Here is a 15,000-nt window from a genome sequence, read left to right as displayed (position 1 = left end):
CATTTGCAGCAGGTAGTACAGTCCAATCAACCCGGCGACGACCTCGAGATCAAGCCTGGCATCGCTGAGATGATTCGCGAGGAGGAAAGGGTGAGTTATTCTTTTTTTTGTTTCCCCTCTCTATTTCTCTTATTCGTATATATTTTCGATCAATCTATCGAACCAAAAAAAAACAAACTTCGAAACTTAAAACAAGTAATTGGTGGAGATGGCAACCCTTTTTTTTTTTTTTTTTTTTCTTTTTAACGATAGGAAAAAAGATCCTTCGCCAATTTTACGTCATTTATCGAAATATCTTTTGTGAACGCGTGTTATAAGGAAAAAGGAATAGAAGAATCGTTGGCGAAAAGAGAAATTTGCGTCGCGAGGCGAGGCGAGGAGAGGCGAGCCGAGGCGCAAACTTTCGAACGCACGAGGGTGGCTCAGAGGGAGGAGAAGGAGGAGGGTGTCCAATTAACCGGCGATCTGCTTCGGTGGTGTGCACTAATTGAGAGTATCAATGAACGTCAATGAGCATAGTCAATATTTGGTCGGAGCATCCGGTCGTTTTGTAACGTTCTTTTTGTTATAAAACGGATGACAAATATTGACTACGTTCGTTCATTCGTTCGTCGTTCGTTCGCTCGCTCGCTCGCTCGCTTGTTTCGCTTGTTCACTTGCTCACTCGACACTCGCGCGCAAGTACAACCACGTAAATACTTTCGTACTCACTTGATCTATAGTATATAATATATATATATATATATATATATCATATATGTGGTATATACATATAATACATATCTACATATCGGTTGTTCCCGTTAATTACATCGGCACGACGATGACTCCCACATTATTTATCGGTGTTACCAGCCAAAGTTATTAAAACGCATTCTATATATCTCGTTTTGATTTATCGACTCGTCGAGGGAGGGGGGAGAGAGAGAAAAAGAGAGAGAGAAAAAGAGAGAGAGAAAGAAAGAAAGAAAGAGAGAAAGATATATCTGATGTTTTTCCATCGATTATTTTTCTATGAATATACTATTACTTACTTATATACTAACTGTCGACGATAAGAAGAAGAATACGATTTGCATACCAATCGTCGTGTTCATTTTTTCGCTCTTTTTCGTACCATTTTCTCTTTCTTTCTCTCTCTCTCTCTCTCTCTCTCTCTCTCTCTCTCTCTCTCTCTCTCTCTCTCTCTCTCTCTCTCTCTTCTATCTCACATTCAACATTATTAATAATAAGTATTTTTTTTTTCTAAGAGAGAGATATACTGTTGATTGCAACAAACTGTTTATCTTGTTTTTTATTTGCATATATTTTTTTCTTCTTATTATTATTCTTTATAGAATAGAGACAGACAATCGACAATTTGTTACGTAAAAGAATTCTCAATATCTCTCTCTCTCTCTCTCTCTCTCTCTCTCTCTCTCTCTCGTATAATTCGAAAGAGAATATATTTCTTATTATATAAGCGTTTACTTTGTCTTTTATTTTATCGTTCGACGTATGTCTGTAGAATACGAATCTTCGTGTACACGTATGTATCATACATATATATATGTAAAATATACATATATTTGTATAGTATAATTCTATATATTCTCGGAACACGTGGTTACTCGTGGGCGTAACAAGTGGTCAATATCGTTTTGTTTCAACAAGGAGTTTTACATCGATGTACCGCGTTATTTTTCGTCTTAACGTTAAAATAATTTACTCGTACGTTTCGTAGTAATAATCATCGTGTACGTTTAGAAAAGGAGCATCATCCTATCTGTCACTCTTTTTAATGATCCTACATCTAACAACTTTACAACGAGGTTAACGCGCGATTTCAAATTTCATTCATAAGCGATTAACGATCGATTATAATTCTCGTATGATATCTGAACAATTTTTCAAATATCATTCCTTTTAATAAATTTATATTTTCTAACATTATACAAAATATATTAACGCAATATCGTTAACGTGATTAGATCGAATTATGCTACGATACTCGTTCGAGATGATGATTGGTCGTCATTTGGTAAATGATTTAAATGAAAATTGTTACTTATTGTTGTCGTTGTGTACAAAACATTTCAACCTATCCTCGTATATATTACCAACATATATTAATTTTCTCCCCCACAAAAAAGCGAATCCAATTCGTTATTTGTTAAAAGAAAACTGATGGATACTTATGTCAAATAAAATAGGATAGATATAGATGATAGAAAAGAAAAGAAAAAGAAAAAGAAAAAGAAAAAGAAAAAGAAAAAGAAAAAGAAAAAGAAAGAAAGAAAAAGAAAGAAAGAAAAGGAAAGATAAAGAATGTACTTATATTATTATTTTTGTCTATCGTAGGTAGTAGAGTTCGCTCGTTCGTCGAGTATCGTGATTCAATCCGGCATATATAATGGGTATAACATTCCGCAGAATTCCATTATGTTAACGCAACCACGTTCCAATTCTCTGGGCATGCCTGTTCGCGTATCGTAATGCGTGCGTTACTAGTATATCGCAACTATTCGCGGTATAGGCGTGCGCGAGCGCGCTCACACGCACACGAAGCCTTTCCGATTAAAATGCCTAATTGATGCGGGCAAAGCTAATTTCAGGTAGGCTTCGAAATTCCGAACTACGAGTCCGATAGATATGATGCCATCCGATTCGACGTAGCAAAGGGCAATACTTTTCATTACCGATGCTCATACATATCGTGTGTCCCTATGTTCCAAAGATATTTCTTTACAATCGTACTTACAATTAGAGATTCCTTTCTAATTTAATATTTTCCAAAATTATTCTTCGTTGTGTTATTTTACTTTTCTTTTTCTTTTTTTTTTATCGAAAATCATACCTCTTCGACTCGATTGTTTTGTAACATTTATTGGAATGGAATAGAAAAGGAAAAAAAAAAAAATTAAAGTGAATACTATATTACGTAAAACTTCTAATATGAACATAATATCCTATGCAAACGATAATTTATATACGACAAACATTAATCTTCAGACGTTAGGTAGGAATTAATTAAAAGAAGACAAAAAAAAAAGAGAGAAGAAAAAAAAAGGACGTACGAGAGTACTTACGTGACATTAAAATTATACGACATTGTAAAGAATTAAAGAGAGGGAGAGAGGAAAGAAAAAAAGTTATGACAATATTGCACAGTGTGTGTGTGTGTCTCTCTCTCTTCTTTTTCTTTTTATTTTATTTTATTTTTTCTTTACTATTTTCGTTTCTTTTTTTCTTCTACCTTTTTTTTAATGAAAATATTTTCACGTCGGGATTGTAATTGCGACTGGCTAAGTTTTCTTTTTTTTTTTTTTCTATTCTCTTTTTCTTTTTTTTTTTTTTTTCATCGAGAAAACGTGTAATTAACATTATGCAAATCAGCGAACGACGAGCATATCAGATAGTCGTAATAACGTTCGTGTGTCAGTCTAATGTTAGGATAGGTACAGGTTAGTATAATATATTTTATAGATAAAGTTTATAAATTATTCGATGTATTTTCTATTTAATTAAGTAGCTATTAACCGAATTAGGTACTTGGTTTCAACGTATCCTACATTATTCATATATTTATTACATCTATTCGTATACGATATTACGTATTAAATTTGTTATTAATTAAATGTTTATTTTTTTTTATTTTGGTAAACTTTTATCGTAGAAATAGAAAGCGATTTTATTTTTTTCTTTTACAAATTGTCATTCGGCGTAATCAAAGATCGATCTAATTGTCAAAAAGAAATCGGAGTAGGGAAAAAGGATAAAAAAAAATAAAAAGCGGCAGATAACATAGATCTAGTTCTGGGTGTTCACTCGCGAATGAAAAAGAACAAGAAAAAATATTAGAACAAGAGAGAGAGAGAGAGAGAGAGAGAGAGAAAAAGAGAAAGATAGAAAGGTGCAGAGGGTGTTGGGTGGGAGTGGGGGGAAGAAAGAAAGAAAGATCGTATTCAAGTTGAAAGTGTGTGTATACGCATAAAGTGAAAAATAGAAAGAGAGATGTAACGTTCGGGTGGTGTGTAGTAGATCGCACGCGGTCGTGGGGTAGAGCTCGAAAGGGCGGCAGGAAAAAAATTTAATCTTCCCTCGCATTATCCTTTTTGGCAATAACGGCTTTGCCTCCCCGGATCGTCCTCGTTCAACCCCGTACCACCCCCACCAGTACGACTACCTACTCTTACACTCCATGTTCCATTTGCTTTCTCACTCTCTCTCACTCTCTCTCTAAATTTCATGCGACGAGGAGAGGAAGGAAGCTCGCCGACGCGCCGGCACAGAGAAAAAAGTCGCGAAACAGTAAATCGTGAATTGTAGTAACCGAGCGCCATTCATCCTGATACACCGGATGTGACTACATATTTCCTTCGTTCCGTTTAAATTAGTGTTTTTGCCGTACGGCCTTGATTGTGTTTTCGCGCACACCTCCACCTACACCTCCTCCTTCTCTTCCTCCTTCTCCACCTTCTCATCCTTCTATATTTCTCCTCCCCCTATGCACGCACGAACACATATACAAACATACTCTCTCTCTCTCTCTCTTTCTCTTTATCTTTCTCTATCTCTATCTATCTCCCTCCGTAGTTTTCATTCTATTTCTTTCTTTCTTTATTACTCTTACAACGCGAAACGTAAACGCGTGACAGTGGAAATGAAGTTAGGATACACTCGGTTACTCTTTGCTACCCTTTTTCTCCCATACACTCCCTCTCCCTCTCTCTCTCTCTCTCTCTCTCTTTTTTTTATTCTCGTATACTTTACAAAGGTAGAGATCGATTCTCTACGTTGATGAACGCATAACGGCCCGGAGAGCACGTAAACGATATATCAGAAACATCATTCCGATCAACGAAGGTACGGCCGGCCGATATGGACCGCGCCAAAATTGAAAAGTTTGATGTATTAAAATGCACCGTCGCGTTCCTACGCACGCGTTACGAGGAGGACATATGTATACGTATATATAAATGTGTGTGTGTGTGTTTGTGTGAGATACTCGTTCGTTCTCACGAAAGCAGTCGAGTGTTTCGAGTAGAATCGAAGTAGTTTTCTTCATCTCGCGACACACGTTCGTAAGTCGATTATCGAGTTGTCAAATAACGTGATGAACAGACGAAAGACTCCATGATTTCAGGATATTACATACTTTTCTTATTTTCTTTTTCACCCTCTCTCTTTTTTCTCTCTCTATCTTTTTTTTTGTCTTTTTCTTCTTCTTCTTCTTCCTCTATTTTTTATCCGTCGTTCACAGTCATTTTTATTCTTTTCTTTTTTTTTTTTCAAATTTATTCGTAACACACACCGAACATCTTTCAGTTTAGCAAGACTCACATTTCGTTAGACGTTATCGGTTTATCGCTAAAACACGTTGAAATTTCAACAAGCCTTTTTCTTTTTTTTTTTTTCTTTTCTTCATGGATATACATACGTTTTGTATATGTATGTGCGTGTGAGGGGGTGGTGAGGTATTGTGTGTGTGTGTGTGGTTAAACACCAACGAGAACGATGACTCGGGTTCTTATCTAATCACGAGATCGAGTATTCCCATACATTCGCCAATTATTTTTCGCGTGTTTGTAAAAAAATAATTTTAGATGGAGAACGAGGGGGAAAAAAAAGGAGGAAAGAAGAAATGTGAAAAAGGATAGTAGAGAGGTCGGAGAAGATAAAAGAAATTTGTAATTCGATAAAAAGAATTTTGAAAAACATTTCTAAGAGTCTCAAAACCACATTTTTTTATTGCATTGTGTAAATTAAATCGCATATTCGTCTTTTTTTCAAACTTTCTTTAGTTTTCTTCTTCTTCTTCTTTTATTTTTTTTTATCGGAAAAATTTGCAAAGAATTTGAAGGTCATAGGAAATCAAAAGGAATCTTATTTTCCGGTCTTGAGTGAGATCGAAGAAGGGTGGCTTAAAAAGAGCGAGAGTGAGAATAACAGGAAGAAAAAGAGAAAGAAAGATAGATAGTAGTATATAACTAGATAGATAGAGATGAAATATTCGCGCTCGGTTGGGTTTCTCTCTCACGCGACGATCCGCTCTCTCTCTTTCTCTCTCTCTCTCTCTCTCTCTCTCTCTCTCTCTCTCTCTCTCGTCTGCGTTTTCTACAAAGTAGAAATCTGCTTTGACGTTCCACTTTCCATCTCTCTCTCTCTCTCTCTTACTCTTTTTCTTCTTATTTTTTCTCTTTTTTTTTTTATCTTCTTCTTCTTCTTTTTCCTCCTCTCCTTCTTTTTTTATTCTTATTTTCTTTTACTCTTCCTTTCTATCTCTCATTTTTGTGGGAGTAACTAGTAAAGTCGTGTCGCACGCAAGGTTTCCGTACGCAAGGAAAGGAACTAAGACACGCGATTCGCGACTTCCAACGATAGTTGTCCTCTTCCTCCTCCCTCCTCCTTCCCCCCCCCCTCACCACCCCTTTCCCCCTTTCCATCTCTTTCTCTCTTCCCGTTGCCCATTCTTCTTCTTCTTCTTCCTCTTCCTCTTCTTCTTTTTGTTATTCTTTTTCATCGAAGAAGATTCTATTCCTCTTCCTTCTTTAGTTTAGAATCTTTATTGACCTTTAGGCAATGTTGATTATAGTTTTTAGTTTTTTTTTATTATTTTACTTAACTTTTTATTCTCGTGAAATCGAAGGAAGGAAGACGTTCGCGATGGATGTTAAAAAGAAATTATTAGTTAGGTGTCGTCCACACTAAGAGTTGATGTGTCTCGAGTTTCAAATAAAATAACCAGGCAATCCTTGCGAAAAAGTTCTTTCTTATTAATATAAGATTGTATTTGTGTGTCCGACGTGTTTATGTAAATGTGTGAGCTCGTTTGTGCGTATATAAGTATGTGTGTGTGTGTGTATTTGTGCTGAATTCTCGTATTACGTGGCCACCCTTCGGATAGACTATTTTATAATAAGGGACAGCTTAGTCGTGTGGTAATGGTATGTATTTTAAATATTTCGAAAATTGCCTTCCTAGGAAACTCCTCGCATAATGGCAATACTTGGAATATAATCTCCCTTGGGGTAACAGAACAGACCACATAGAGGCGTTCAAGCATTTAGTTTCTTCGTCTATACTTGGGACTTCCCCTTTTTCGAATAACATCCTAGTCTCTACACTTCTATTTATTTCTTTCTATCTCTCTCTCTCTTCCTCTTTTACTTTTTAATCTTTCCAACAAACCACCTACCTTTCTTTTTCTTCTTTCACAGACACACAAACACTTTCTCATTCTGTCTCTATCTGTCTGTCCCTTTTCCTTCTTCTTCTTCTTCTTCTTCTTCTTCCTTCTCGATTACGCTGTGATCCTATTGCCCGCTACTGTTATTACCTACTACCATCGTAGTTTCCTTCCGACCATCTCCAAGAATAATAGTTCTTAAGGTAGAAAACGTTGCACGAAATTTATCCGATCACTGGAATCACCAAGTTGATTTCTTTTTCTAACGATCGATTAGACCACAAAAGGATCATACTTTACAACGTAGGAAGAATAAGAATAAGAAGAAGAAGAAATTTTCCTTGTTCAAGGCCACGACCTTGATATTTAACTCTCTCTCTCTCTCTCTCTTTTTCATCTTCCTTTATTCTCTCTATTCAATCGATATTCTTCCAGACATATATATAGTGCTGCTATAGTAATTCTTGATGAAAAATCTTTCGTTCATAGTCAACTTCTTCCACACTTTCTTCTCAAAGGGTGAACAAGAGGGAAAGGAAAACGGGGTGGATGAAAGATGTGAGGGGTTGAGAGGAGAGATGGTGGAGAGAGGGTGAAAAAGAGAAGGGAGAAAACGCGGCAGGAAAGGGGGCGGAAAAAGATCTGCTCGTTGATAAAAGATGTAAAGGCGTCCAGCTGGAACGTCCGCGACACGTTGTAAAACATTCAAACGAACGACGTTCCAAAAGCTCTCTCTCTTTCTCTCTCTTTCTCTCCACCGCCGCAAGCTTCTTCTCGAACCTCCCTTGACGACTTTATTACCCCCCCCCCCCGTCTCTTTCCATTAAACTATATTTTCTTTTTCTAACATAAATGTCTTCTTCTCTTTATTCCCATACGTAAGAAAAAAACGATTGGGAAACTTAATGTTGAACGTATGTTACTTTTTCTCTTTTTTCTTGCACGATTTGTTTATTATTATTATTCGATATTTATATTAATTGACGAAAGAAAATGTTTAATAATGTAAGAAATTTTGTATACGACGACTTTTTTAGAAGATGAGAAAGAAAAAGAAAAAAAATACTTAATTCGTTTTATATTATTTAATTCTAAATTATTTTTTCCTTCGTTCCGACATATTAGAATTAGGTATTTTCCTAGTGCACGATTTGTATTATTAATTAAAACGATATGTCACGTTTGAACGGTGACACTCAAGAGTACTAAAGGAGAAAAAAAAAGAAAAAATACTCTTGTCACGCTATTATACATCGCGGTAACTTTAACCACCACCACCACCACCACCACCAACACTATCAGAGCAACCACCAGTAGTAACAGTAGCAGTAACAGTAGAGAAGCGTTGGAAAAAAAAAGAAAAAAGGGTTGAAATAATGTCTTCTTACTCATCGTAAAGTAAAGTCATTTCCCAAGAGTATTTTACTGTACTGAAAAGAGAGAGAAAGAGAGAGAAAGAGAAGAATCGCTATAGAAAATCACGTGAAACGTAATTTGTCAAATCTAAGCTTTCTCAATTCTATTCTAGTAGAAGGATAGTAACATGAGTTCGAGTGTTTTGATTTTAACAAGGTTTGACAATACTCGATATTCTCTTTCTCTATCGCATAACTTTTTCCATCGAACGATCTCTCGGAAAAGTGGCATCGTCCTTTATCCCATTTCTATCTTTTTCTATCCCTCACTCTCACACTTTTACGAATAAGGGTGAACTAACTCCGCCGCTTCGTGTTTTCCATTTCGAAAATGCACCAGGTCACATTTCTCTCTCTCTCTCTTTCTCTTTTACACATACATACGCACACACACTCTCTCTCTCTTTCTTTCTCTCTCTTTTTCTCTTATATTCCGTTTTGCGATGTACGACGAGCGACAGCACTCGAGCTAGGCCGCGGTAAATCAGAAATTATCTTGCGTCGCGTCCGAGTCCTGTTCTCTCTCTCCCTCTCTCTCTCTCTCTCTGGTGCCTTTTCCCATCGAAACGTGCATAAATACCGTATATGAGAGTAAGAGAGAGAGAGAGAGAGAGAGAGAGAGAGAGAGAGAGAGAAAGATATGAGTGGAGGGCATGTGTGGATGAAGGACGAGACGTAGAGGAGGATGTTGCAGCATCCCTTGCAATGCCGAACGTGTGCCGGACACTCGCCCACGTCTATTCTATATGCTTATATGAAACTCGTACTATACACTTGCGTGTATACCTACACTTATACATATGTACATATATTCAATATACATATATAGATATATAGATATATATATATATATCGCGAGAGAACGTACGTATAATCCCGATAGATATATTAATACGTAGAGACGAGACCCGTACGTCCTGGTGTGGTACGCGTGACTTGATGGACGGATGACCGGACCATTCCGCAGATTGCTTCGCTCCCGATTCTGACCGGAAGGAGATTTATAACCTCTCGTCGTTATCTACCGGTCCGGACGCACATCGAGAACCAACCATCCCTTCTCCTCCTCTTCCTATTCCTCCTCCTCCTCCTCCTCCTCCTCATCACCGTTCTTCTCTCAACGTTTTTTTAACCTCTTCCTCCTTTTCTATCAGTCATTTCTTCCGGGCAAAGAAAACATCTTTCTTTCCTTCCTTCCTTCCTTCCCTTTTCACCTCGTCGTCGTGTTTATGTCAAATGTTTAACTATTTATCATTAACGTTTATCATTATTTTAACGAACAAAAACTCGTTTAATATTAATTTGATTTTTTGTTTGTTTCACAATTTAAAAATAATATCATGGGACGCGAGTAATGAAATAAAAAATGATGATACTTGGATATAAAAAAAAAGAATAGAATAGAATAAACATCGAAAGCGTAGGAGAAAAAATGCGTAGAGGAGGAGAACGGGCGAATGAAAAGTGTTGCTTTGAAGTAGCCGTCGATAAAAAAAGAAAGAAATAAAGGAAGGAAGGAAACGGAAGGAGAACAAGGAAAAGACAAAAACAAGGGATGAGGGAGGAAGGAAATTAGTTCGGTTAAAACGTCGGGCGGAAGGGTGGGGATGGGTTTTGTGTATGCGATAGGGGTGGGATTGTGAAGAAAATTTAACTTCGTAGAAACTACGACAATTTTCGAGGAAAATACTTGGCCATGGGAGTTAACTTCACTCTTACTCTCTATTTCGGTATCGTATAACATCGTCAAGTTTTCGTCGTACAACGCGATTCCGTGGTGATGGTGATGGTGGTGGTGATGTTCTATCGTGTTTGAGAGAGGGGTTTTTGTAGTAGGTGGAAGTACGAGAGAAGGGAATCAAAGAGATAAAGAGAAAGGGTCGAGCGGTGGTGGTAGTAGAGTAGTAGTAGTAGTAATGGTGGTGGTGGTGGTGGTGGATACGAAAAGGGGGCTTCGGGATTGTTCGAGGGTAGGGTACAGGAGGGAACGGTAGGAAGAGAGCAGGAACACCAAGAGGGAGAGAAAAGAGAGAGAGAGAGAGAGCACATGCCTGAAACGTGGCACGGGCGTCACGATAAATTAGATTTAATGACTATCACAAAAAAGCGCGATATGAAAGTCGAACGCACCGGACGGACCGATAGAAATTAAATTCTAGGATATTCGATTACGTCCTCTTCCCTCTTTACCCTCCCGGGTACCCGTCCTCGAACCAACCCTGTTCTCCATTCGCGTCGACCACCTCCAACTCTCTCTCTCTCTCTCTCTCTCTCTTTCTCTCTCTTTCTCTTTCTACCTCCACTTCCACCACCTCCTCTTCCTCCTCCCTTCTGCCCAATAAAACCCTCGACGTTCGTAGCCGCACGTCCGGGGCTTTGGCGGGTGCTGACATCGAATCGACCAAAAAAATCTCCGCAGAAATAATAGGCGCGTGCAAGCCGTGGAAATAATACGCGTAATAATGGCCGTTCTTCTCCACCTACCTTCCTTCCTTCCTTCCTTCTTTCCATCTTTCTTTCTTTCCTTCATTCGTTCCTTTAGTACGGTGACAAAAGGGAAAGGAATCGGTTCGCACGCAGGACTCTTTACACGATTCATTTTTTCCCTCCCCCTGTCATCCCCCCCGACCCCTTATCGATCAGCTTAACACCGTTATTCGACTGCGTGACGAAATTCTTCACCCTTCCATTACACGCATCGTTTCTTCTTCCATTCCGTTCCTTTGCTTAGTCTCTTTTACTTCGATTGATCTTATCAATTAGAGTAAAAGAAAGAGAAAGAGAAAGGGGGTTGGGGTGGGGGAAGATCGATAATATCGTCTTATACATCTGTCTCATTACTTCTTTTTAATATCGAAATTGTCTACGATCCTGTTTATTCATTTTCGTGTACATTACGCAAGGAATAGTAAACGTACTACGTATGTCAAATAAAATAATAAATTTGAAGAATAGGTTATACGAGAGAACGGTAGAGGTATGCAATTAAAGGGATATGATAAAAAGAAATATAGATTGTTGTATAGATAGATAGATAGACACACACAAACACACACACACATGGGTTGGAATATTTTATTTGTTTTAATATCCATTAAAATTGTTTACACGTTGTAACGTTAATAATTATTTTGATGGTAAGTCGTTAGGATTAATTATTAATCGTTTTTATGTGTAAAGTATATAGATTCCAAAACGAAAAAAAAAAGGAAAAGAAATAAATAATTTGAGAGAGATAGATAGATAGATAAATTATTTGATTATTAATATCTCGAGAGATATATATATATATATATATATATATATATATATAAAAATATATTTGATTTTTATAATATTCGTAGAATATAAAAATATTTACTTATACGTATTTATTAAAAGATATTAAAAATATGTAATAAATTAGTTGTTAACTTTGCATAAAAAATGAATCAGATTGGCGGGAGGGGGAAAATTAAGGGGAAATGAAGAAAATAGAAAAAGTTGGAGATAGTGTTAGTAGCAATAGTATATAGCGATATGCAATAATTTATTAGAATTATCGTTATACGTTGGGTTTCGTAAGAACGTGTTCCTCTGGTCTCCTCCTCGGTCAACGACAACGACAACGACAACGAGAAAACGACGATATTAGTTCACCTAAGAAAGACCAGCACGAGATAAAGGTGAATTGGTCTCGAGAAAGCCATTGTCTCGCGCCTCGTTTCATATTACTAACGGTGTATTAAAAATTCTATACTCCATTGTGCCGCGGAGATTGCGTTTCGAAGGATTGAGAAAACGTTCCTGGCTACCGATCGTTCACTCTATTTCTTTCTCTCTCTTTCTTATTCTCTCGTTCCACGAAATTCACCTTAACGATCCTGATATACGTGTGTAATATCGAATGGGAAAAAGGGGGGGGATGAGATTCGTTTCCAAGTTTTACCACTTTTATCTTTGTCTCTTACCGTTCATTTTCTTTTTTTTTTGTTTTTTTTTTCCAATCGAACAATACGTATTTGTTTCTTAAAATCAACGTTTCTATTATCTTTTTTTTCTTATGATCTAAAATTATCAAAAGATAAAAAAGAAATCTATCTCGCGAACACATCTCGTTAGATAATTTTTTTTTTTTAGACTATATATTATCTTCGTCAAATGGAAAATCATTCGTGTTACGATAAATTTAACATCATTTACTTATCCACTTCATATCGTTCTCCCCCCCCCCCCTATTTTTAGATTGTAATATATTTTCCTTTTGTTTTTTTCTTTTTTCAAAATATGCTTGAGATTGAAAAAAAAAGAAAAAAACAATTTATATAGATAATTTAGAATAATGTTTAAAAAGAAAGATTTTAAGATTTGATCTTTTAATATATCAAAGTATAAAACGATAAACGAAATCTCAATGTTTTTTTTTTTTATTTTCGAGAAAGGATTTAACCTATTGCTCCGTACATATGTGAATACATAGAAACGTTCTAACATAAGACGTCTACTACATACGTATGTATTAGTATGTAGGTAGGTTGTATACGTAAAGCTTAGTTCCTCTCAGCAAGTCGTAGGAAACGCGTCGCATCGTTTTACTCGTTGGTTCGTTTCATTCTTCTACGTATGTACATACGTACGTACGTATTCGCCATATGGGAATCGAATAAATATATCGGCGTGCGCGAATGGAAGCTTTACGAGCGCGTATCGTATGTTTTATTTACGTATAGTTATATATATATATATATATATATATATATATACACATATTCGATGATGTGTGCGCGTGAGGAGGGTATACGTATGCATATACTTACTACTTTTGTCTCTAACCATAATAAATCTTAGCGAAGACGACAGACCGGAAGTGTGGATTTATTTTTCCTCGGTATAGTCGTCATGGGTTCTTCCTACAGAAATCAGATGGGTTTATATGTAAAATTATTTAAGAAGGGGGATTGAAAGATTCGAACATCTGTATTCTATGTAAACCTTTTTATGATTGAAGATCAAATGTTAAAGAATGAGAAAAAGAAAAATGTCTTATTTTATANAGAGAGAGAGAGAGAGAGAGAAAGAGATGGCGGCCCATTGTCTGGACTACAAATTAATCTGGCGATCGATACGAGCGATGTCTTGCCCAGGCTCTATATACGCGGTGACTCGCGGAAAATAAGTCGGCGGAATGGCCGTGTGCGCGCCGGTAGTTTCGAGTCTTTCGATCGATACGCCTTTAAGCAGCTACAACTTCCGTCTTTCTCACTATTTCTTTCCTACTTTCCTACTTTCTTTCTTTCTCTCTTTCTCTAACTTTCTTTATATATATATATATATATATATATATATATATATCTATGTGTATGTACGAAGGTATATATGTATACGTGTGTATTTATATATGCATATCAAGAATCGAGAGATTGTCGATCATTGACACGCGCACGGGCTGTCGCTAAATTTAAAACTTTTCTTAAACTTTATGTAACTTCGAAGTCGGCGAGACCATTGACATTTCTTACTACCATATCTTATTATTTTTTTCTTTTTTTCTTTTTCAAATTTATAATTTATCCCTCCCCGACGTTTTCTTGTTTCTTTTTTTTTCTTTTCATAGCAGGACAAACTCGTTAGCGATATATTCTTTTCTTTTTTTTTCTTTTACCTATAGAACGACCAAATTCTATGACTACGAATTAACACTATATTTATAATAAATCCTAACAATTTTTGTATAAATATTTATATTCAAATGCATACACATACATAATTCATATCTCGTATAACCTACTACGTGACTCATAAAACACGCAACATATCCCTCCGTATCTCATTATACATACCGTGGTCTATTGTATAATTAATACTATATAACATCCCCGATAAATAATTGTTCCTTTTATATATATATATATATATATTTTTATTTTATTAATACATTTTTATATATACTTTCGCAAACGAATTCAAACGAATTCTAATCGTATAAAGAAAAAGGGAGGTTTAATTCGAAGATTAGTACAGAAAAAAGAGAAAAAGATCAGATTATCCCACCGGGTGTTGGGGTGGGGGTGGAGTTGGATAGAATGGTGACGGGAAAGGGAGAGAGGTTGTTTGAGAAGGATTTGTCGGTCAGATTCTGCGTGAATTTAAAAAGGAAACCTTCTTCTTCCACGATAAAAGAAAAAAAAGGAAAGGAAGAGTGGGAGGAAGGAAGGACCGGCCGACCGAATGAAGTGGGAGAGGGGGAGGATTGAAAGGGGGGTTGGGAGGGTTGGTTGAGAAAGTAAAAGGGAGGCGTCGAAGGAACCGGTGAAGAAGCAAAGAGTGCCTTTAACTTCCTCGAGGGTTGAGGAAGAAGGAAAGCAAGGCGAAACAACGTAACATTACGTCCGGCGTATCACTGGAGAGACGATGAGAGAGAGAGAGAGAGAGAGAGAG

General features: G+C 36.7%; 1 protein-coding gene across 2 annotated transcripts in view; it reads left to right on the top strand.

The window, feature by feature from the left end:
* Positions 1 to 15,000, top strand: part of LOC106787574 (protein bric-a-brac 2-like) — a 235,032-nt gene that overhangs the window by 959 nt on the left and 219,073 nt on the right. For both annotated transcript variants that reach the window (XM_014750018.1, XM_014750017.1), the window contains exon 1: positions 1 to 90. This exon is cut by the window's left edge and continues 959 nt beyond it. In XM_014750018.1, the coding sequence (XP_014605504.1) occupies positions 1 to 90 (90 nt within the window). The remainder of the gene's footprint in view (positions 91 to 15,000) is intronic.

This window comes from Polistes canadensis, unplaced genomic scaffold (genome assembly GCF_001313835.1).
Source record: "Polistes canadensis isolate GaletaPanama2010 unplaced genomic scaffold, ASM131383v1 scaffold_106, whole genome shotgun sequence".
NCBI lineage: Eukaryota > Metazoa > Arthropoda > Insecta > Hymenoptera > Vespidae > Polistes > Polistes canadensis.
Note: the sequence above shows the minus strand (reverse complement) of the source record. Positions and strands in the feature narration are given on the sequence as shown.